At 48.1% G+C, this 23,642-nt stretch overlaps 2 protein-coding genes across 7 annotated transcripts; both read left to right on the top strand.

Annotated features, from left to right (window-relative positions):
- Positions 1-2,608: 2,608 nt before the first annotated feature.
- On the top strand, positions 2,609-19,128 carry Vps51 (VPS51 subunit of GARP complex). 2 transcript variants are annotated; one of them, XM_005333458.3, is made up of 10 exons: positions 2,609-2,921; positions 3,375-3,504; positions 14,995-15,141; positions 15,223-15,442; positions 15,602-16,319; positions 16,711-16,926; positions 17,109-17,327; positions 17,679-17,800; positions 17,890-17,977; positions 18,736-19,128. In XM_005333458.3, the coding sequence occupies exons 1-10, from the start codon at positions 2,697-2,699 to the stop codon at positions 18,994-18,996; spliced, it is 2,346 nt and encodes a 781-aa protein (XP_005333515.1). In that variant the 5' UTR covers positions 2,609-2,696; the 3' UTR covers positions 18,997-19,128. The 2 variants fall into 2 exon arrangements, with proteins under 2 accessions (XP_005333515.1, XP_040140071.1); XM_040284137.2 differs by lacking the exon at positions 2,609-2,921 and adding an exon at positions 2,934-3,075.
- Positions 19,129-19,211: 83 nt separating this feature from the next.
- Tm7sf2 (transmembrane 7 superfamily member 2) lies at positions 19,212-23,642 on the top strand. 5 transcript variants are annotated; one of them, XM_078045632.1, is made up of 10 exons: positions 19,212-19,311; positions 19,815-20,011; positions 20,102-20,189; positions 20,503-20,697; positions 20,776-20,879; positions 22,203-22,322; positions 22,408-22,576; positions 22,806-22,886; positions 22,969-23,091; positions 23,309-23,642. In XM_078045632.1, the coding sequence occupies exons 1-10, from the start codon at positions 19,227-19,229 to the stop codon at positions 23,467-23,469; spliced, it is 1,323 nt and encodes a 440-aa protein (XP_077901758.1). In that variant the 5' UTR covers positions 19,212-19,226; the 3' UTR covers positions 23,470-23,642. The 5 variants fall into 5 exon arrangements, with proteins under 5 accessions (XP_077901758.1, XP_077901757.1, XP_040140073.1 ...); XM_078045631.1 differs by having other exon boundaries at positions 19,212-19,395; XM_040284139.2 differs by having other exon boundaries at positions 19,253-19,479.

The raw sequence follows: 23,642 nt of genomic DNA, 5'->3' as shown, positions 1-23,642 counted from the left end.
GATGTGGCTCAGTGGCCGAGTCTCCTGAGTTCAATCCCTGGTACCAAAAATAAAATAAAATATGATACTGAGTTAGATACAAAACTGGTTCATGTCCTAAAGGACAATAAAAATTATTACCTTTTAGACTTATTTTTTCTACTAGATATAAATGTTTTCCCTCTCTCCTGGGCAATGCCTATTTGTCCCTTCAGAGTCTGAACTCCATAGTAAATACCAAAATCAAACAACTATATATTCCTACAAGTAATTGCATAATCCTCAGATGGGCTTGTGAAATAGTGCCCCACTATAACATCGAAATTAAATACTGTACCCTTGGTCTGCCAATTTGACAACATTCTGCCACCTTTTTTAAAAAGTTTATAGACTTCTTGGAGTGGACCTAAATTTGTGGTAGAGGGTTGCTGGGACAAAGCTAAATCTTTATACTCTTTATTTTTTTATTTTTATTTTTTAAAGAGAGAGGTAGAACTTTTTAGTATTTAATTTTTAGTTTTTGGGGCTGGGGATGTGGCTCAAGCGGTAGCGCGCTCGCCTGGCATGCGTGCGGCCCGGGTTCGATCCTCAGCACCACATACAAACAAAGATGTTGTGTCCGCCGAGAACTAAAAAATAAATATTAAAAATTCTCTCTCTCTCTCTCTCTCTCTCTCTCTCCTCTCTCACTCTCTCTTTAAAAAAAAAAAAGTATAAAAAAAAATTTTTAGTTTTCGGCAAGCACAACATCTTTATGTGGTGCTGAGGATCGAACCCAGCGCCCCGAGCTTGCCAGGCAAGCTCGCTACTGCTTGAGCCACATCTCCAGCCCTTTATACTCTTTATTGATAAGATTATAGATTATAGCTTCAAAGGCTGAAATCTAATGTTTTTATTTATTTTTTCATTAAAAAAATTAGGTACCAGGAATTGAACTCAGGGGTGTTTTACCATTGAGCCACATCCCCATCGCTTTTTTATTTTGAGACAGGGTCTTGCTGAGTTGCTTAGGGTCTTGCTAAATTGCTGCAGCTGGCCTCAAACTTGCAATTCTCTTGCCCCAGCCTCTGAGTCACGGGGATTACAAGTATGTGCGACCACTCCCAGCTCCAATACACCTGGCTTAATATGTTTTTTTAAAACAGTCTCTGAACATCCCCTTGGTTCAGAGGTTGACAAATGTCTTTTTCTGTCAAAGACCAGAGAGTAGATGCTTTTGGTTTTGTGGACTATAAGGTTTCTGGGGCAAGTGTTTGAGTCTGCTATTGTAACTCAAAAGAAGTCATAGACAATATATAAACAAATGAATATGGCTGTATTCCAGTAAAACTGTACTTTGGACACTGAAGTATGAATTTTGTGTAATTTTCAAAAGTCATGAAATGTTATTTTTCAACCATTTAAAAATGTAGGGTTGGGGTTGTGGCTCAGTGGCAGAGCGCCTGCTTAGCATGTGTGAGGCACTGGGTTTGATTCTCAGCACCACATATAAATAAATTAATAAAATAAAGGTTCATCAACATCTAAAAAATATATTTTAAAAAATGTAAAAATAAAACAGGCAGGCCTGTGGCATATGCTTGTAATGGAAGCAACAGGCTGAGGCAGGAGGATCACAGGTTCATATCCAGTCTCAGCAATTAGCAAGGGCCTAAGCAACTTGGCAAGACCCTGTCTTAAAAATTAATTAATTAAAAGGGCTGGGAATGTGGCTCAGTGGTTTAGAGCCCCTGGATTCAATCCCCCAGTACCAAAAAAAAAAAAAAAAAAAAAAGTAAAAACATTGTAGTTCATAGGGTCCATGAAAATAAGTCGTGCTCTGTTTTGGTCTGCAGGACCCTTAGCAAAGAAAAATTAAATAAATAGTTTTTTCCATCCAGCCCCCACTAGACCATCGTAAGTAATGTTTCAAGGGCTACGCGCATGAACAAAGTTGTTTTTCTTTTCTTCCATTCCCACTCTGTGCGTTCCAATTGAATTTCAAGTCATTCCCCTCTCGTGTGCCTCAGCTGTTGTTAGCTGCACCTTTTTCCAAGGCAGAAACCTGGAATCATCCTCCCTTCCTTCCCAACCCTCCAGTGGCACATGCCTTCAGTCATTTAACGTCTGCAGGGTCTGTTTTAAGCATGAGAGAATAGGGGTTCTCAAATGTGTGTAATGTGAGTGCCAGAACTTCTTGGGGACTTTAAAAAGAGGGCAGGTCTAGAAGAGCTTTTTTTTTTTTTTTTTTTTTTTTTTTTAAATCGCACCACAGGTACTTCTAAAGACAGTTCTGATGCATCACAGGACTGGGCCTGGAAAATCTTTGTGCTCTATGCCCCTGTGGGTTAGGGTACAGGCTTTAGTCCTCGCAGCCCCCTAGTGGGGTATGTCCCCAATTTTAGGTGAACAAATTCCAGTGCTCGTCCAGTCCATCTGTGCACATATTCCCTGTGTCTCTTGCCTGCAGGGATGAAGGACTGGGGAGTCATGACCCGTCCCTCTTCCCGAGAGAGCAGCAAGCCAAGGCAGTTCCAAACTAGGGGAACTCAGGGCTCTCCCGGAACCATCATCACTCGTGGAGGACCGGTGTGGGGGAACACTAGTCTCGAAGGACCTAGAGCTGCAGGGGGACATTTCACCTGAAGGACTGCCTCGTTTCAACAACAACTTTATGGCTGCCGGAAGTACTTCTCGTTCCCTTTCCAGCTTCACGCCCGTGGGCTGCAGTGGGAGCGATGGCGGCGGCAGCCACCGGGCCTGGCCCGGGGTCTGGACCCGGAGACTCCCCGGAAGGGCCCGAGGCGGAGGCTCCGGAGCGGCGGCGGAAGGCGCACGGGATGCTGAAGCTTTACTACGGACTCTCGGAGGGGGAGGTGGCGGGGCGCCCCGCCGGGCCGGACCCTCTGGACCCGACTGATCTCAATGGGGCACACTTCGACCCGGAAGTTTATCTGGACAAGGTGTGTGTGGAGTAGTGGGTCCAGGCTCCCCATGTATCAGACCCCCAGAACATGCCTCCGACTTCGTTGCAGGGGTGACAGGAGCAAGGGTCATAAGAGGAGAACGACCCCGCCAGGCAGTAGAGGTTCTGCTGGAGCTTGAGAGCGTGGGCAGGTTGGGACTGGCCTCAGATGGTGCTGGGGTCTGAGGCCTCCAGGCTGCTGTTCCCATAGGGCCCGGGTAGGGGGCGTGGCCCATGCTCTGACAGGCACAGGGCTGTACCTAGGCTGAGCCTGACAAACCCCAAACGGGGTCTAACCCAGTAATCTCTGAGGCAGGCCTCTGTAGGCTCCATATATGGGATTCGTGACAGGGTGGGATCAGAGTTTTCTTGCACAGAAAGCCTACCAGTTGGGCAAGTTGGGGGACATGAATGCCCCCTGACCTGAACACTAACCACCCTACTTCTCTAGTTGCGTAGAGAGTGCCCCCTGGCCCAGCTGATGGACAGTGAGACCGACATGGTGCGGCAGATCCGGGCTCTAGACAGCGACATGCAGACCCTGGTCTATGAAAACTACAACAAGTTCATCTCAGCCACAGGTGATCCCCACTGGGACACATGAGTCTAACATCTCTCATTCCTCCTGTGTTGGGAGAAAAGTAGGGATTTAGAGGGAGGAGACCCAGATTTCAGTCCTGCTTGACATTAATATACTATCACCTCCCTCCCTCTGGTCCTTTGTGGTCAGACTACGGTGGAGGTAATAGCTGCTCCAGAAGGGTTGTTTTAATACCAAAGAGGAGAAATGATGAAATGAAATTTTTAAATGAATTTATATAAATCATTTAAAAAGACTTCCTAACACCAAGGAAGTCTCAGTAAAGTTGCTTTTTTGTTTGTTTGTTTTTAATTAGTGGTAACTTTTGTCTCTGGTCCAAGGTAGATGGCCTTGTTCTTCCCTTCCTTTCTTCTTATTCCCCTTCCTCCTACCCTCCTTCTGTAATTAAACAAGGAGAGAAAAATTATGACATTAGAGACACAAAGATCATATAAGGTTTTTAAATTTATTTTGCCAAGAGCTGTTTTGCACATTGGGGCTCTAACAGTGAATCCACCTGACAAAGCTCCTGCCTTTTGGAGCCCACATTCTACTTGGAAAGACAGACAATAAATAAACACACAAGTAAAGGTGGTAGTAAGTGCTTAAAAAAATTGAGTAAGAAGAAAAGAATATGTGTAGGGTCCTCCTTTAGTGAGGGTGAGTATGGGAAGGCCACTCTGAGGTGTGTCATTTGAGCAGGGCCTTGAGAGACAGAGCCAGCCATGAGGTGGTGGGACTGGGGCAGGAGCACAGAGGTCTGGAAAAGAGAGCACATCTGAAGCATCCAGATGCAGCAGGGGAGAGTGGTAAGCTTAGGTAGGCTAGAGGGTTAGTAGGGATCAGGTTAGGGAAGGACCTGGGTGGTTGTGAGGAGTCTGCTTTTTACAGTGAGATGGAAGAACAGAAGAACGGTTGGTCTGGCTTATGTCTTAAAAGGGCCCTTCTGTCCACGTTGTTAAAAATGGACTAGAGAGGGGATAGGGTTGCAGCTCAGCGGTAGAGTGTTTGCCTAATATGTGTGAGGCACTGGGTTTGATCCTCAGCACCACACACAAAAATAAGTAAAGTAAAACTTTATTTATTAAAAAAAAAGGACTAGAGGGCTGGGGTTGTGGCTCAGTACTTGCCTAGCATGTGGGAGGTACTAGGTTTGATCCTCAGTACCACATAAAAATAAATAAAATAAAGGTATTATATCCATTTACAACTAAAATAAAAAAAATACTTATATATATTAAATGGACTAGAGCCAGACACAGTGACATGCCTGTAATCCCAGCAGCTTGGAATATTGAGGCAGGATGATCAATGTGCCAGTCTCAGCAATTTAGACCCTGTTTCAAAATAAAAATTAAAAAGGGCTGGAGATGTGGCTCAGTGGTGAAGTGCTCAGTGGTGGGTTCAATTCCCAGTACCAAAAAGAAATTGGACCATAGAGTTGGGTATGGTGGCACACTCCTATAATCCCAGCAACTTGGGAGGCTGAGGCAGGAGGATTGCAAGTTTAAGGCCAGCTTCAGTAACTTAGCAAGACCCTGTCTCTAAAAATAAAGGGGGCTGGGGATGTAGTTCAGTGGTAAAGTGCCCCTGGGTTCAAACCCCAGTACCCCCCCCCCAAAAAAAAATGAAAGGAAGTGAGGGTGGCAGAGACCATAGGTGGCTATTGTAGCAGTCATGCTGATGACATGGACCAGGGTGGCAGTAGTGGTAAAGTAGAATGATTCAAGATATTTTTGAAGGTCAACCTTAAGGCATTTATTGATTGAATCATGTGATACAAGAGAGAAAGAGAATTAAAGGTGCTGGAGGTGTGGGCCCTGAGTCATTGGGAAGAATGGTAATGCTTCTTATTTTGAAGGAGTAAGTTGCGGTGAGAGCAAAATTCAAAAGTTCAGTTTTGGCCCTGTCAAGTTGTGATGCCTATTAGAGGAAGAGTCCAGCATTCAAGGTGTATGGAACAAGATGAGGGATCGACTTGGAGGGAATGTAGAGAGAGGAGAGATCTGAGAATTGAGCCCTAGGGTATTCTGACAGTGGAAGTCAGGAGGACAAGGAAGATCCCACCGAGGGAACGAGCAGTTGGAGAGGTTTGAGGCCAGCCAGAAGCATGGTTGTCTTTGAACTAAATGAAGAAAACATTCCAAAAAATGGAACTAACAAACTTAGTCGAGCACCCAGAGAGCAAGGCAACATGGAGTACTTGTTGACTGGGCAGGGACATGCAGGAGGAGAGCTGAGAGGCTCTGGAGCAGTGCACAGGTGCAGGGGCTGCCCTCGGCTAAGGACAGGTGCTCATCTACTAGGCTGGGCTGTAGCTCAGGAGTGGAGCACTTGCCTGGCAGGCAGTTCCCCAGCACTGCCGGGGGTGGGGGGGCGGGTGAGGTGGCACCAAGCACTTACTTACAGTAGCAGAAGGGAAGAAGAATGTGGGCAGAGCCAGGCAGGTGCTAGATGTGGTAGAGCTTAACTAGAGACCTTCCAGAACATATCAGGGATTTTCCTTTATCCAAAGAGTGCTGAGGCAGTGTGTTTAGACAGATGAATCATGTAGTGAGACTTGTGTTTTGAAAAGGTCCCTCCAGCTGACTGGGAGGAACAGATGGAGAGCTGGCAGGAGCGAGGCCTTTTCTGTAGTCCAGGCTGGAAGTTGTGGTAGCTTGCACCAGCACGATGGTGATGGGCAGGATGAGAGGCATTTGTCGGCAATATTGACAGCCCAAGGAGCTTCGACTGTAAAGATTACCTCCAGCTTTCAGCTTAAGCACTAGGTGGTGGATAGAGCAGCAAGGTGACTTATTTATTTATGTTTTTGTTGCTGTAGATGGACACAATATCTTTATTTGTTTTTATGTGGTGCTGAAAATCGAACCCAGTGCCTCACACAGGTGAGGCATTCCAGAGAGAGACAGACGGTAAATGAAGAAGTTAAGATCATTTCCCTTGACAAGCTCTCTGGAGAAAATAAAACAGGTAACTTCTTAGAGGGTAGATGATAGTGACTGATTTATAAAAGTGGTAGAGAAAGGCTTTTCTGAGATGGGGACAATTAAAGTGAGTGATGGAATTCCCCCAGGAGGATGGGGGGGCAGAATGACTCCAACTGAGAGAACAGCCTAGGCAAAGGCCCTGGGAACTCTCCAGTGCAGCAGGAACAGCAGTGGAGAGAGCTGGACCTGACTGTGGACCAGGGGATGGCAAACTTTTTCTGAAAAGGACCATAGCACATGGTTTTCTGGGCCATCTGTTGTGTTGCATCTGTTCAACTCTGCCACTGACACCTGAAATAGCCATACAGGTGATATGTGAATAAACAAGGGTGGCTGTGTTCCATCGTAACCTCATTTGCATAAGCAGGCAGTGAGATTCTGGAGTGATGTGAGCAAAAATGCTGGAGCAAGTGCATTGATTTCTCTTTCCTCCATTAGAAAGCAATGAAAAGGACTGGGGTCGTGGCTCAGTGGTAGAGTGAGCGCTTGCCTCGCACATGTGAGGCACTGGGTTTAATCCTCAGCACCACATAAAAATAAGTAAATAAAATAAAGATATTGTGTGCATCTATTTTTTTTTTTAAGGAGAGAGTGAGAGAGGAGAGAGAGAGAGAGAGAGAGAATTTTTAATATTTTTTTTTTTTAGTTCTCGGCGGACACAACATCTTTGTTGGTGTGTGGTGCTGAGGATTGAACCTGGGCCACACGCATGCCAGACGAGCGCGCTACCGCCTGAGCCACATTCCCAGCCTATCGTGTCCATCTATAACTGCAAAATATTTTTTAAAAAGCAATGAAAATATCCAGAGAACTCTGAAACAACTTCTTTAGAACTGTAGAAATTAACCAAGGTTTTCAGTAATATAGGGAAAAAGAAAAATGGCTAAATTTTGGTAAGAATAGTGAACACTGTGACTTTTTTTTTTTAGTGCTGAGGATTGAACCCAGGGTGCTTAACCACTGAGCCACATCCCCACCTTTTTCTTATATTTTATTTAGAGACAGGGTCTCTCTTAGTTGCTTAGAGTCTCATTAAGTTGCTGAGGCTGACTTTGAATTCACTATCCTCTGCCCTCAGCCTCCAGAGCCACTGGGATTACAGGTGTGTGCCACCGTGCCCAGCCCTAGGACATTTTAACTTGCTTTAGCCCCACTGCTTGCTCTCCAATTCAGCTACAGCCTTGAAAAATAATAGCTCATATTTCTGGTCCTGGATGGAAGACAACAGAGATGGAGCCCTTTCAAGACCTCATACTCAACAAATTGTCATTATTTGATCTGTCTGGTGGTTTCTTTTTTTTTTTTTCCTTTCTTCTTTTCGAGATGGGGTCTCGCTATATTACCCATACTGGTCTTCAGCTCATGAGCCCAAGTGCTACTCCTACCTCAGCATCCCAAGTGCTAGGACCATAATTATGCCCTGGTCTGGCTGTCTGGGGGTTTCTTGAAGGACTTCACTCTGAAGCTTTATCAGTATTTGACTTAGAGGTTGCCTAGTGCTGGAGGCCTCTCAAGGAGGAGCTTTTCAGAACAAGTATAGATAAGTAGTGTGATTGCCCAAGTTGATGGATAATAGTCAGGCTAGCTAATAATCTAACCAAAAAGTCTAAAAGGGAAAGCTCAGGAATTGGATGTCCATATCTCAGGAAGGCCACACACATTTGCTGGCTTGTACCCATACTCAGGAAAGGCCTTAGAAAGCCCTAAGCTCTCCCCTCTGGCTTATCTGGAATCTCTGTACTAACAGGAAGTGGAGGCTAAGGCCAAGTTGTAACCAACTGACTGGCTGCATGTTTAAGATCCCCAACATGCACACACACTGCCAGGGAGATTTATGGGTTCCAGGCATTTAAGGAGTTTTTAGTTTTAATTATTATCTGACCACTAAGCTAACCGAGTGAAGATATCAGTAACCATACACATCTAAGAACACAGACTTTGTGGAATTTATTCAGAAACTAATTAGATCAGGTTTAGTAACTCAGAAAAATCACTAAACAAAAAAAACAACTATAGCAAGCAGCAACAATAAATCCTGAGTAGGGAGGAGAATCTGATTCACTGAGTTGTCATATTATTTTAAATGTCTCTTTTCAACAAAAATTTATGAGACACTCAGAGACAAGAAAATATGGCCTGTTGCAGTAAAATCAATAATAAAAACTGTCTCTGATGAAACCTAAACATTTATTTACTACTAGACTTAAGTCTGTTGTTTTAAGTATATTCAAAGAGCAAAGGAAAGTGATGTTTAAAGACATAAAGAAAAGGATGTGCTGATGCATGCCTCTAATCCCAGCAACTTGGGAGGCCAAGGTAGGAGGATCAAAAGTTCAAGGCCAGCCTCAGCAACTTGGTGAGACCCTCTCTCAAAATAAAAAATAAAAGTGCTGGGGAGGTGGCTCCGTGTATAGCTACCCTTGGTTCAATCCCTGGTGCCAATAAATAAATAAATAAATAGATAGATAAATAAATTTTAAAAAAGAATTAAAGGAAGATGTGAAAATGATATTGTTTTTAAAAAGACCCAGGTAGAAATGATGTAGTATAATAAATATAATGAAAATTTAATTTATAAAAATGGCTGAATTAATTAGGACAAATTTTAAAAAAGGAAAAAAGTGGGGCTGGAGTTGGCTCAATGGTGAAGTGCTTGTCTCCCATTCATGAGGCACTGGGTCAATCCTCAGCGCCACATAAAAAAATAAAGGTGTTGGGCTGGGGTCGTGGCTCAGAGGTAGAGTGCTCACCTACCATGTGTGAGGCACTGGGTTTGATCCTCAGCACCATATAGAGTAAAATAAAGACATTGTTCACCTATAACTAAAAAGTAAATATTTAAAAAAAAGATGTTGTGCCCATCTACAACTAAAAACAAAACAAAACAAAAGTCTTTAAAAAAAGCAAAGAAATGGCTCAACAGCAGATTTGAATAAGGAGAAGAATCAGCAAAACTTGAATATGTCAACTGAGATTATCCAATCTGAAGGATAAAAAGTAAAAATGATAAAATTGAATAGAATCTCAGAGATCTGTGGGACATTATCTGGTGTGCCAACATGTGTACACTAGAAGTGTCAGATGGAGAGGAGAGAAGAGAAGAATATATGAATAAACAGTAGCAGAGATTTTGAATGAAAAACATTTATCTGTGTGTCCAAGAAACAAAACAAACTACAAGTAGAATACATGTTAAAAGATTGATGCCTGGACACATTGTAGTCCAAAGACAGGGAAATTAGCTCCCGGCACAGTGTTGCATGTCTGTAATCCCTGTGGCTCAGGAGGCTGAGGCAGGAGGATCCAGAGTTCAAAGCCCGCCTCAGCAAAGGTGAGGCGATAAGCAGCTCAGTGAGATCCTATTTCTAAATAAAATACAAAATAGGGCTTGGATTGTGTCTCAGTGGTCAAGTGCCTCTGAATTCAACCAGTAACACCACCAAACCCCCAAAAAAGAGAAATTAGAAAGTATGTCAAGAGAGAAGCATTCTCTCATGCAGGAGAGATCATCAGTAAGGTCAACACCTGGGGCTGGGGATTTAATTCAGTGCTAGTGCTTGCCTAGCCTGAAGCCCAGAATTCAATCCCCAGGTCTGCAAAAAAAAAAAAAAAAAAACAAAAAACAAAAAAAAAAAAACAACCAGAGATCAACAGCTGATTTCTTAGAAGCCAGGAAGTTGGAAGGCATGACATTACAAAGTGCTGGAAGGAAGACAAATGCCAGCCAAGAATTCTATACTCAATAATAAAACTATCCTGGAAAAAAAGAAGGAAAGCTGAGTGGGATGATGTGCTCCCATAGTCCCAGCTGCATAGGATGCTGAAGGACCCAGGAGTTTGAATCCAGCCTGGAAAGAAAGAAATTGACAAGAGGATTATAAAAATTCATAAGGAAATGTGAGAGACTCAAAATAGCCCAAATGGTCTTGCAAAAGAACAAACTCACACCAGTTTCAAAACTTACTTCAATCTAATTAACTAAGAAGATATAATACTGGCATAGGATTGCCATCTAGATCAATTGAATAGAACTGAGTCCCAAACCAAACAGATCTTTGATCAATGGACTTTTAACAAAGGTGCCAAGATCATTCAATTTGAAGAATAGGCTTTTTCAACACGTGGTGCTAAGACAGCAAATGTCCACATATGGAAGAATGAAGTTGCATCCCTATCTCACATCACATAAAATTAATTAACTCAACGTGGATCATAGACCTTAATGTAAGAGCTAACAATATAAAACTCTTAGAAGAAAAAGAAAGATGCAAATCTTCATGACCTTGGATTGTGCAAGGGTTTCTTAGATATGACACCAAAAGCACAAATAAGTAAAGGAAAAAATAGATAAATTGAACTTCTCAGAATTATCTTACATTTCATGTGACACTATTGAAGAAATAAAAGGACACCTTAGAGAATGGAAGAAAATATTTGCAAATTACATATCTAATAAGAGTATAGTACCCAGAATTTTAATATAAAGAACTTTTATAACTCAGGGATAAAAAGACAAGTAGCCCTATTTGAAAATGGGCAAAAGATCTAAATGGATGTTTTTACAAAGAAAACATACAAATGACCAATAAGCACATGTAAAGATGCTCAGCTTCATTAGTAATTAGGGAAGTTAAAACAAGATACCACTGCACACCAAGATGGTGGTAATCCCAAAGTGGAAAATAACAAGGTTGGTGAGGATGTGGAGGATGGAACCATCATAATTACTAGTAAAAACAGTTTAACCATTCCTGAAAAGATAAACCCAGAGTTACCATGTGACCCAGCAGTTCTACTCCTAGAAATATGCTGAAGAGAATTGAAAACAAATGTTCACATCAAAATATGGGTGCAGCCCAGTGTGGTGGCACATATATGAAATCCTAGCTTTCCAGGAGGCTGAGGCAGGAGGATTGTAAGCTCTAGGTCAGCCTGGTCAGCTTTGCAAGACTCCATCTTAAAAGGGCTGGGGATGTAGCTCAGCGGGGTTCAATCCCCAGTATTGAGAAAAATGAAAAAGTTCTTTCAGCAGGGTGTGGTTGTATACCCCTTGTCATCCCAGCTACTCTAGAGGCTGAGGCAGGAAGATCACAAAATTGAGGCCAGCCTGTGCGATTTAGTGAGACACTTTTCTCAAGAAGAGCTCAGGATGTAGCTCAGTAGTAGAGTGCTTGCCTAGCATGTGCCAGCTCCTGGATTCCATGCACAGTATTCGGGTGAGGAGGTGATGCTGACTGGCAGTGGCAATTATGGTCATTCTTACTGTTTCCTTTGTTTTGTTTTTGTGGTGCTAGCTGTCAGTCTCAGGAACTTGCCCATGTTGAACAGGTGCACCATCACTGATCCATACCTCAGTCCTGTCTAATATTTTGGGGGATGCTCCTAGAACTGCCTCATTGAACATGATGCTGAGTTTGGAGGTTAGGAAAATACTCAGCCATTAATATCTTACTGAGTTTTTTTTTTAATGGACACAATATCTTTTTTTTTTAAGAGAAAGAGGAGAGAGAGAGAATTTTTTATTTTTTTTGAGAATTTTAATATTTATTTTTTAGTTTTTGGCGGACACAACATCTTTGTTTGTATGTGGTGCTGAGGATCGAACCCGGGCTGCATGCATGCCAGGCAAGTGCGCTACCACTTGAGCCACATCCCCAGCCCGACACAATATCTTTATTTATTTATTTTTTGAGGTGCTGAGGATCAAACCCAGTGCCTCACACCTGCAAGACAAACGCTCTACCACTGAGTTACAGCCCCAGCCCCTCTTACTGAGTTTTAAAAACTCAGTAATAGATGTTGAATTGTCTCATTTATTTGTTTGTTTGTTTGTTTATTGATACAGGGGATTTAACTCAAAGGCACTTGGCCACATCCTTAGCCCTATTTTGATTTTATTTAGACAGGGCCTCACTGAGTTGCTTAGTACCTTGCTTTTGCTGAGACTAGCTTTGAACTTGCAATCCTCCTGTCTCAGCCTCCCAAGCTGCTGGGATTACAGGCGTATGCTGTCATGCCCAGCTGTCTTATTTATGGATATGGTGAATTTAAAAAGATTTTTTAAAGGGGAGAGAAAATACAGTGAATTATTATTAAAAGATCCTCTGATATTGAACCATGTTTACATTCATGAAATAAAGACTCTTTGAACGTATTTTATCAGTTATTCTTTTAATAAAACTGCTGAATTCCATTTTCTAATTTACCCACGCATCTCTATTTAATTCATCTTTGCATCTCCATTCATAAGAGAGATGAATGTGTTGTTTCTTTTTTGTCTACACTCTGTGGGGTTTTCGTATCAGAGTTTGTGCTACCAAGTTCAAGTGGAAGCTTCTCTCCCTGCTGGGATGAGCGACATTCGCGCACATCCTCTGGGGCTGGGTCCTACCTCCAGAGGATAGGGAGGTCTTTCCTTAGCAACATTCTGAATTTTTTTTGTTTTGTTTTGTTTTCTGGAACCCATTTTGGTAAATTCTATTTTTGTAGCAAGTTATCCTTTTTTTAATATTTATTTTTTAGTTATAGATGGACACAATGTCTTTACTTTATGTGGGGCTGAGGATGGAACCCAGTGCCTCATGCATGCTAGGAGAGTGCTCTACCTCTGAGCCACAACCCCAGCCCAGCAAGTTATCCATTTTATCCTTAGAATGTAACCCTTATGAATTAATTCAGTGTTTCATTTTGTTATCTTCTACATACATTGCAATTTCAGTTGACTTGCCAATGGAGTGAATGTGAGGTGAAGGAAAGATAGGACTCAAAGATGACATGTCGGAAATAGCCAGGAGCCAAGATGGAAGATACAGAAGCAGCTTTAGGGAACATGAGGAGTTTTGTTTTGGACATATCCATATTGAGGTGTTACAGGGTCCTTCTGCAGGGCTGTGGTCAGAACCAGGGGCAGAACTGTTTTCAAGCAGCTGCAGCAAGAAACTGCATAAGGTGCTCAGGGAGTGGGAGAGCAGAAAGCATGGACTGTGTGTAGGTGTCCGTTCATTCTGCAGATTTGAAGGGAGTTGACATTTGCTTTTATTTTCTTCATGAAGTATGAAGCAGGGTCTCCAGTAGAGAGTTTCAGAGCATGAGCTGGGCACAGTGGCACACACCGGTAATTCCAGTGACCCAGAATGCTGAGACAGGAGGATGGCAAATTCAAAGCCAGCTGCAGCAACTTAGTAAGGCCCTAAGCAACTCAGTGAGACCCTGTCTCAAAATAAAAAAATGAAAAGGGCTGGGGATGTGGCTTAGTGGTAAAAGTACCCTGGGTTCAATCCCCATTAGGGAGAGGGAGAGAGGGAATTGGAGGCTGAGGACTGAAGAGAAAATGCTACTTTGGAAAATGGAAAAACAGACCCACTAGATCATTTGGGAAGATGGCTAGGTAGCGTGGAGTGCTACTTTGGGACATCAGGTGATAACGTTTCAAGGGAGAACAGCTGGAGTGATTTTGTGACCATCTTTGGCTGTTGGGGTATGAGATGTAAGTGGCCAGCTGGGCTTAACCTGCACTAGGTTAAGGAGGGGACAGGAGAGGTCAGGGGCTGGCAAACACAGTGATGCTGATGGAGGATTCAAATGATCAGAGAGGCATTAGGAATAGTGATCAGGAGCCAGGGATGTTTGGTGGGTGGACAGGTTGGTGATGGAATTACAGCTGAGATTTTTAGAGGCATTTCCTGAAGATGGCTAGGAGGTATGGACCAGATGAGGCACAGGCAGGAAGAGGTGACTGAGGAGGCTGGTGAACAGTCAGTGTTCAGAGGCTTGTCCATGTCGCTGATATCCACAAAGAAGTAGCAGGAGGGAATCAAGAGGGAAGAGTGATCGGGAACTGAGAGGAGTGGCAGGGGATGGCAACAAGGGTGGGTATTATCCATGATCTCAAAACAGTGGGGTTTTGAGGAGAGGTGGGGTAGAAATTATCTAGAAGCATTAAAGGCCAGACCCTAAGGTACCTTGGACGTAAAAGGAACAGCTTCCTTAGGCAGGTTTCTTTGAGGACAAAAGGGAAGGACCCTTCAAATAAGATAGACCATGTTCCAGAAGGCGAGTGAAAGGGTTGTGGGACAGGCAGTTTAGGAAGGAGAACAGGGTGAACAAATATTTATTATTTCCCCTGCACTGGGCATAAAGGATGCCCCTGTGAACTAGCAGACAGGTCCCTGCCTTTGCAGAACTTGTGTTTTAATGCTGCTTCAGCCAGTACCAAGTGTCTTGAGTTCTCCCTGAGATCTAAACACCTTCTAAAGGCAGAGATCCCTCTGCTTCTCCCCTGGACACAAGAGCCAAGGGTACAGGGCAGCTATGTGTGTGCAAATGCCTGCTGCTCTAACAAAATCACCCCCTCTCCATGCTGTGACCAAGCCCTTGGCAACCCTTTCACGCTGAGTCATGGGTGTGTGTGAGAGCCTTTGTTCCAGGTCTCAAGCTGAGAGCTGCACCTGCCCTACCCCCAGTCATCTTCTTTTCCCTCTTCTGGGCCCTTGCTCTACCAGACACCATCCGGAAGATGAAGAACGATTTCCGTAAGATGGAGGATGAGATGGACCGTCTGGCCACCAACATGGCGGTGATCACCGACTTCAGTGCACGCATCAGCGCCACGCTGCAGGACCGCCACGAGCGCATCACTAAGCTGGCAGGTGGGTCCCATCCCTAGCAGGCCCTGCAGAAGGCAGCCCTCTGCTGTGGGGCTAACATGTTCTTCCGGTTGGCCCCCCCAGGTGTGCATGCGCTCCTGCGAAAGCTGCAGTTCCTCTTCGAGCTGCCCTCGCGCCTCACCAAGTGTGTGGAGCTGGGCGCCTACGGGCAGGCGGTGCGCTACCAGGGCCGCGCGCGGGCCGTGCTGCAGCAATACCAGCACCTGCCCTCCTTCCGTGCCATCCAGGACGACTGTCAGGTCATCACGGCTCGCCTAGCTCAGCAGCTGCGGCAGCGCTTCAGGTGTGGTCCCTGGCCCTAGCCTTGCCCACCAGCCAGGGCGGAGTGCACACCTCCCAGGCCCTTGTGAGCTGTGCCTTGCCTATGCCTTGCCTCCCTGACTCCTGCCCACCCTGCTAGCCGCCCTAGGTCTCCCTCTCACTGCCATCTCCCTCCCCACAGGGAGGGTGGCTCAGGCGCCCCTGAACAGGCCGAGTGCGTGGAGTTGTTGCTGGCCCTGGGCGAGCCTGCCGAGGAGCTGTGCGAAGAGTTCCTGGCGCATGCTCGTGGGAGGCTTGAAGAGGAGCTGAGCAGCCTGGAGAGCGAGCTGGGGCCCTCTCCTCCTGCCCCTGATGTGTTAGAGTTCACTGACCGAGGCGGCAGTGGCTTCGTGGGCGGCCTCTGCCAGGTGGCAGCAGCCTATCAGGAGTTGTTTGCAGCCCAAGGCCCCGCGGGTGCCGAGAAGCTGGCAGCCTTCGCGCGGGAGCTGGGCGGCAGATACTTTGCTCTGGTGGAGCGGCGACTGGCACAGGAGCAGGGTGGTGGTGACAACTCGCTGCTGGTGCGAGCGCTGGATCGCTTTCATCGGCGCCTCCGGGCTCCTGGGGCCCTACTGGCTGCTGCAGGGCTCGCTGAGGCTGCCACCGAGATTGTGGAGCGAGTGGCCCGAGAGCGCCTGGGCCATCATCTACAGGGCCTGCGGGCAGCCTTCCTGGGCTGCTTGACGGATGTGCGCCAGGCCCTTGCTGCTCCTCGCCTGGCTGGGAAGGAAGGCCCCAGCCTAGCCGACTTGCTGGCCAATGTGGCCAGCTCCATCTTGAGCCACATCAAGGCCTCTCTGGCAGCTGTGCACCTCTTCACTGCCAAGGAGGTGTCCTTCTCCAACAAGCCCTATTTCCGGGTACGGTCTGCGCAGGGGCTTTTAGTTATTTGTTCTGCTAATTGGCTCTCTAATGCCCTTTTACTAGTACATATTCACCAGTGATTGGGGAACTGAGGACTAGTTACCAGGCTCACACAGTCTTTGCCCCTAGAGGGCACTCTAGACGCGCTGTCAGGTTCTCCAGGATGGGGGGACTCTGAGAGCACCTGCAGCCAAGCTATAGCAGAGGAAAGTGCCAGCCAGTGTCCCTAGTGCTGCCACTGCCACACACACAGACCAAGCAGAGAAGCTGCTCCTGGGTACTTGAGATGCAAGATGAAGCTGTCCCTTGGAGAGGGGCCAGGGCAGAGGGTGGGACAGCCCCTGCCTAGAAGAAAGGACTGTCTATCTGGGCCCTTCTTCCTCCCAGGGTGAGTTCTGCAGCCAGGGTGTCCGAGAAGGCCTCATCGTGGGCTTCATCCGCTCCATGTGCCAGACAGCTCAGAGCTTCTGTGACAGCCCAGGAGAGAAGGGAGGTGCCACCCCCCCTGCCTTGCTTCTGCTACTTTCCCGCCTCTGCCTGGACTATGAGACAGCCACTATCTCCTACATTCTCACTCTCACTGATGAGCAGTTTTTGGTGCAGGTGAAATTTGGGCTCATGGTGGGGGGCAGAGGGTGGTGGTTCTGGGAACATAAGAGGCTGGGCAGCCCCTGGTGGCCAAACCCAAGCTCTACCCTACTTTGGCTGTGTCTAACTCTTAATTGGAAGTGGCCCCTGAACTGTCACCAAGTACCCACTGCCTCTGTTCTCTGCCTCTGGCTCAGGACCAGTCTCCAGTGACACCTGTCAGCACACTGTGTGCAGAGGCCAGGGAGACAGCGCGGCGACTGCTGACCCACTATGTGAAGGTGCAGGGCCTGGTCATATCACAGATGCTACGCAAGAGTGTGGAGACGCGGGACTGGCTTACTACACTGGAGCCTCGGAATGTGCGCGCTGTCATGAAGCGGGTTGTGGAGGACACAACAGCTATTGACGTGCAGGTGCTGCCCTCGGCTGACTGCTGTAGCCCTGACACAGACTGGGGGTATTGGGAACAGCACTCTAAGGATCAAGACAAAAGGGCCAGGCAATGCCTGTATTCATGTTCTTATTCCTCAGCCTTGGGAATGTAGTAGCATCACCACCCCCATTTTACCTACAGGGCAGCAGAGGCCTAGGGTCACCCAGGAAATTGGGGCAGGGCTATGCTGAATACTGGGTCTCAGACTGATTCTTATGTCCTACTTTGCCCCACTCCACTGATTCTATAAATGGTGACTCAGTACCCTGTGATTGAGTAAGTATCAGGCATCCTCTGCTGAGGCTCCTTGTGGTAACTCTTTCATCACCAGGTGGGGCTCCTATATGAAGAGGGTGTTCGAAAGGCCCAGAGTAGCGACTCCAGCAAGAGGACCTTCTCAGTGTACAGCAGCTCTCGGCAGCAGGGCCGCTATGCACCTAGCTACACACCCAGGTCTGGCTGGTAGGGGTGCCTCAGGGAAATGCACGAAAGAGGACCGTGTGCGGGGCGGGTTGTGATTCCTTGTCTCATTCCTCATGCAGTGCTCCAATGGACACCAACCTCTTGAGCAATATCCAGAAGCTGTTCTCTGAGCGTATTGATGTGTTCAGCCCTGTGGAATTCAACAAGGTCTGAAGTCCCATGTGACCCAGACTCCAGGGGAACTGGGGAAGCTTGGCTGGAGCAGCTCTGCACCAGCCCAGGAAGCCCTAGGACCCGGTCTATGCCCAACTGAGAGTGACCTTGATCCTCCAGTCTCTATTTCTAGGGCTGTTTCCAGGTAGTTCAGAGCACCACCACCATCACTTCATAGCTCAAGCCTGGATGCTGATCTAGAAGCCTCTGCCTTTTTCTCCCCAGTAGTTCTGGGTCCTCAGGGTTTCCTAGTCACACCTTGGCTTTTGCCCAACTCCAGTCCAAGTTCAGGGATATTTTTTCCCTCATTTAGTAATGTCTTTCCTTACCCCATGTTAATACTGGCCCCTATCTCTGCCTCTGATTACTGGGTCCTGCCTTCCCTTTCCCTTTAGATACCCTGTGATTCTTGTAACAAATGAGTAGGTATAGGGCTGAGGCTCCTTGTGGGACCTACATACCACAGGGCTGGAGGTGTTGTGGAGCCCATGAGCGCTGCTGCTGTTACCTCTATAGCAGAGGTACCAGGTACCATGTCCCTGGAACACTCTGCCCGGGACCTCCTGTCTTATGCCATTTGCTGGCACCTCATGTTGTTGATAGACCTTTATTTATATGAGGTGCTGAGAATCGGATCCAGTGCCTCACAGGTGCCAGCAAGTGCGCTACCACTGAGCCACAGCCACAGCCCCCTGGCCCCTCTTCTTAACACCTACAGTCACTCAGCTGCCTCCCTATGTCCCTGCCTGCAGGTGTCGGTGTTGACAGGCATCATTAAGATCAGTCTGAAGACGCTGCTGGAATGTGTGAGGCTGCGCACCTTTGGGCGCTTCGGGCTGCAGCAGGTGCAGGTGGACTGCCACTTCCTGCAGCTCTATTTATGGCGCTTTGTGGCGGATGAGGAGCTTGTACACCTGCTCCTGGATGAAGTGGTGGCCTCAGCTGCCCTGCGCTGTCCGGACCCAGTGCCTATGGAGCCCAGTGTTGTGGAGGTCATCTGCGAGCGTGGCTAGGCTCATCTGATGAACACACAGAGCCGCGTGGTGCCCATCTGGTCAATGCCATGGTCTGACCTTCTGGTGCGGCAGACCTTCCCTGGGTCAGGACCGGTGTCAGGACCAGCTTAATAAACCTGTTTCCTCCTAGTTCTCTTAGTGCGTGCCGAACCTGCAAGGGGTGGGGTTTGGGGGTTGAGGCTTCTGAGGCGCCAGCGCAGGATCCGCCCCCGATCGCCAATTGGCTGATGTTCTGGGCCCAGGATGAGCAGGGGGCGTGTCCACTTAAAGACCTCGGGACTAGAGCTGCGGCAGCCCCAGCTTTGTGTGGAGGCAGGTGCAGCGGGTCGCAACCTCCTGGTGGCCAAGCCTTTCTCCTGGGGGACAGGGCGGGCTGCGTTTCCTTGACCGACTTTTGTGAGCCCCCACCCCTGGGTAGAGCGGAAACCATGGCTTCTCTTCAGGGCCCCCGAGCCCCACTGGAATTCGGGGGGCCCCTGGGTAATGAGGCTGAGCGGGGCTGGGCTGGAGGGGTGAACTAGGAACAGGACGAGGCAGGATCTGAGGGTGGCAGTTTTGGGGGTACCCAGAGAAAAAAGGGAAGGAGTTGGCAAGGAAAATGTCTCCAGAGGGAGAGCCAGGAGGGGCACTTCTGGGGGCTGGGCGCTGGGGATTTGTGGAGAACTGAGATTTGGGGGAGGAGGGCCTTGTAGGGAAAGGGATCCAGAGGCAGCGGGAGCTCGGGGACTGACAATCGGATTCGGAGACGACGGTGGTAGCCTGTGGGTTCGGGAGAGATGGAGAGCGGACATCCGAAGTTGTGGCCCCCTCCCTAGGCGCTGCGGGGCTGCTGCTGCTGCTACCCGCCACCATGTTCCACCTGCTACTGGTGGCCCGCTCAGGCCCAGCGCGCCTACTAGGCCCACCTCCGTACCTGCCAGGGCTGGAGGTGCTGTGGAGCCCGCGAGCGCTGCTGCTGTTACTCACCTGGCTCGGCCTGCAGGCGGCGCTCTACCTGCTGCCGGCGCGCAAGGTGTGAACTCTGTTCCAATGCTTCGGGGAGGCGGGAGGAAGGAGGGCAAGAAGGCCCCACAACCCTTATCAGATTGCCCTGTACCCGCAGGTGGCCGAGGGGCAAGAACTGAAGGACAAGAGTCGTCTGTGCTACCCCATTAATGGTGCCTGGAGGATTGGCCCTTGTACTGGACTTGGTGGGAGTGGGGTTCAATATCTAGCCAGAGGGTCCATGGAGATTAGCTCCCGACCTCAGGTTCCCATATGTTCCTCTCTTATGCCAAGGAGACTCCAGGGAGTCTCCCCACACCCCTTATCCCTGCTCCTTTACTTCATTTGCAGCTACTCTATACACCAGGGCAGTAGCTGAGGTGGCTCTCTGAAGGCTAAGGTGGTAGCCTAATGGCTTAAGCAGGGTCTGTGACCTCCCTGACCTTGCTTTGGTGCATGTGTATGTTGGGAGGGGCGGTGGCGATGCCCAGCCCCAGGACTTACTCTGTTGTGATTCAGGCTTCCAGGCCCTGGTGCTGACAGCCCTATTGGTGGGGCTGGGGATGTCCATTGGGCTGCCCCTGGGTGCACTCCCGGAAATGCTTCTGCCCTTGGCATTTGCAGCCACCATCACCACCTTCATCTTCAGCTTCCTTCTCTATATGAAGGCTCAGGTGGCCCCTGCCTCAGCCCTGGCACCTGGGGGAAACTCAGGTGAGAGGGGTCCCAGTGGGGTGGAAATGCCGCAGATGGGGACACTTGTTTGCACTTTCACTCTCTGTTATTCTCTAGGCAACCTCATCTACGACTTTTTCCTGGGACGGGAGCTCAACCCTCGCATTTGTTCCTTTGACTTCAAGTATTTCTGTGAACTGCGACCCGGTCTCATCGGCTGGGTATGCTGGGCTTTATGGGGCTGGCCTCAGGCCAGGGGAAGGCAGGGCCCCAACAGTGCAGAACAAAAATCATTGTCATTCCCTCCTCCCTGTTGATCTATTGTGTCCTCAACATTGCTCTACTGCTGGAAGACAAGAGAGAGAGAAAGTCATAGGAGAGAAAACATAAAGCCTTCATCCTAGTGGGAAAGAGAGACCCAAACCAGTAAAATATATATAGTGAACTGGTGTAGTGCAGTAGTGGGGCATTGCCTAGCACCTGCCACACCCTGCATTCCATCCCCAGCATCACAACATACAAACACACCACACACACACACACACACACACACACATACACACACAATGAAAGAAAATCAAGCAGGAAGAGTTAAGAGAGCTCATGCCGTTTTAAATACAGCAATCAAGTGCAAAATCTATTTTGAGGACAGTGATGCTCACATGTTTTTGATGGTCAAGGCAGTACAGAATCTAGAACTGATCACTGGGTTTAGCAGCCTACCTGTCCGTCACTGTTGGCCTTGACAACATTCCATCTCTGTCCTAGAGTTATGATCACCCATGCTGGACGTTGGCCAAGAGTACCAAAGGAACTCTTGGGAAACGTCCCTCATGTAAACTTAGAAGTGACCTCACCCTGAGGGCAGGAGTGTGATGTGTTCACCATGGATCTGTTTTATTTTCCCCCAATCTTTTATTTTTTGAGATGGGAGGTCTGACTGTGTAGCCCAGGGTGGTGTCAAACCAAAGATCCTCCTGCATCTGCCTTCTAAGTAGTAAGACTACAGGCATGCACCACTGACCTGGCCCCCTGTGGATCTGGAGCAGGTCCTGCTCACAGACACTTCAGCCTCTAAGGCTATTTGCTTACTTGTGAAATTGGATCAAATTAAAACTTTCTCCCAAGATTATTGTGAGAATGAGAAAGGTAAGCTTAATGCTAGCACTTAGCTCCGCTCTGCCCAAATGAGGGTGCTCAGCATGGACTGGATCCTAGCTAACTGCTAGTACTGCACACATTATGTCAAGTCCTCACACAGCACCCGAGTCAGGTCCCTATCTATTCCCCACATGGTGGTGGGATAGTGGGCTTTGGGAAAGGTAACAACCTGCCCAAGTGGCAAAGCTCAGATTCAAAAGCTAGAGTTTGAACTCTGGAGCCATAGTCAGTCTGTCTACCTGAGCACAGGGCCTGGATCCACTTAACAAGGGGCTAAAGAGTGACTGACAATGACAGGTGAAAAAAGGGGAGAGGCTGGCACTTCCCCACTCAGGTGCTGCCACTTGGGTGGAGGCAATGGCCTTGTCCCCCACTATCCCCAGGTCTTCATCAACCTGGCCCTGCTGGTGCAGGAGGCAGAGCAGCGGGGGAGTCCTTCACTTGCCATGTGGCTGGTCAATGGTTTCCAGCTACTGTATGTGGGTGATGCCCTCTGGCATGAGGTGAGGCTGCACTGGGCAGGGGAGGCTGGGGAGAGTCCCTGTGGACATAGGACTAAGACAGTGTACCTGGGTCCTGTCCCTATAGGAGGCTATCCTCACCACCATGGACATCACACATGATGGATTTGGCTTCATGCTGGCCTTTGGGGACCTGGCCTGGGTACCCTTCACCTACAGCCTGCAGGCCCAGTTCCTGTTGTACCACCCACAGCCCCTGGGGTTGCCCATGGCTGCAGTCATCTGTCTCATCAATGGTCAGTCAGGAAGGGCAGCAAGCTGGGCCCATCATTTCCCTTCCCTCTTTTTTTCATTCACACTTGGTTCAGTATTCAGTAGGTAGGTGCGAAGCTCGGGTGATTATCTAAACCTGGGGCTGGGTTCTGGATATCCAGACAGTCAGCTATAGACATGCCAGTAGATACTAAAAACCAGGCAGAAGACCACGGCCCTCAACCTTGACTATCTGCTCATACTCTCCCCCAGCTATTGGTTACTACATATTCCGTGGGGCCAATTCCCAGAAAAACACTTTCCGAAAGAATCCTTCAGATCCCAGTGTGTCTGGTAAGTTGGGTCTCCTGGGGGCCATAGGTGAGGTGGAGCACGACTTTCTGGGATTCTCTACCTCACTCTCTGTGTTTCCCAGGCCTTGAGACCATTCCTACTGCCACCGGGCGGCAGCTGCTGGTATCTGGATGGTGGGGTATGGTCCGTCATCCCAACTATCTCGGAGACCTCATCATGGCTCTGGCCTGGTCCTTGCCTTGTGGTGAGTGCCCTGGGTGGATATGAGCAGTAGCATGGTGATCACAGGATGCCTATGATCAGCTACTAGGGATGGACCCAGTGTGTGGTGTATGGCTGGGGCAAACCCCATTGCCAGGTTGGGTTGCCTTTCTCTGCTGAGCCTTGATGCTCTGTGAGCCACTAGGCATGGAAATCTCTGTGAACTGCTGTCTGAGTGGTCACAGAGCACTTCTGTACAGGGGTGTCCCACCTGCTACCCTACTTCTACGTCCTCTACTTCACTGCACTGTTGGTGCACCGGGAGGCCCGGGATGAGCGGCAGTGCCTACAGAAGTACGGCCGGGCTTGGCAGGAGTACTGTCGGCGGGTACCTTACCGCATCTTGCCCTACATCTACTGAAGCAGCTTCACTGGCCACCAGACCACCATGATAGGAATCTGGACACAACTGGGCCCTGAGCTCTCCCAGGAAGGGATGACCAGCCTCTGAGAAAAGGTCATTTGGAACAAGATGAAGCCGGTACCCCCAAATGGAGACATTTTTCTCCCGTTGTATAAATGTCTGGAACCCTT

Source organism: Ictidomys tridecemlineatus, chromosome 4 (genome assembly GCF_052094955.1).
Source record: "Ictidomys tridecemlineatus isolate mIctTri1 chromosome 4, mIctTri1.hap1, whole genome shotgun sequence".
Lineage (NCBI taxonomy): Eukaryota > Metazoa > Chordata > Mammalia > Rodentia > Sciuridae > Ictidomys > Ictidomys tridecemlineatus.
Note: the sequence above shows the minus strand (reverse complement) of the source record. Positions and strands in the feature narration are given on the sequence as shown.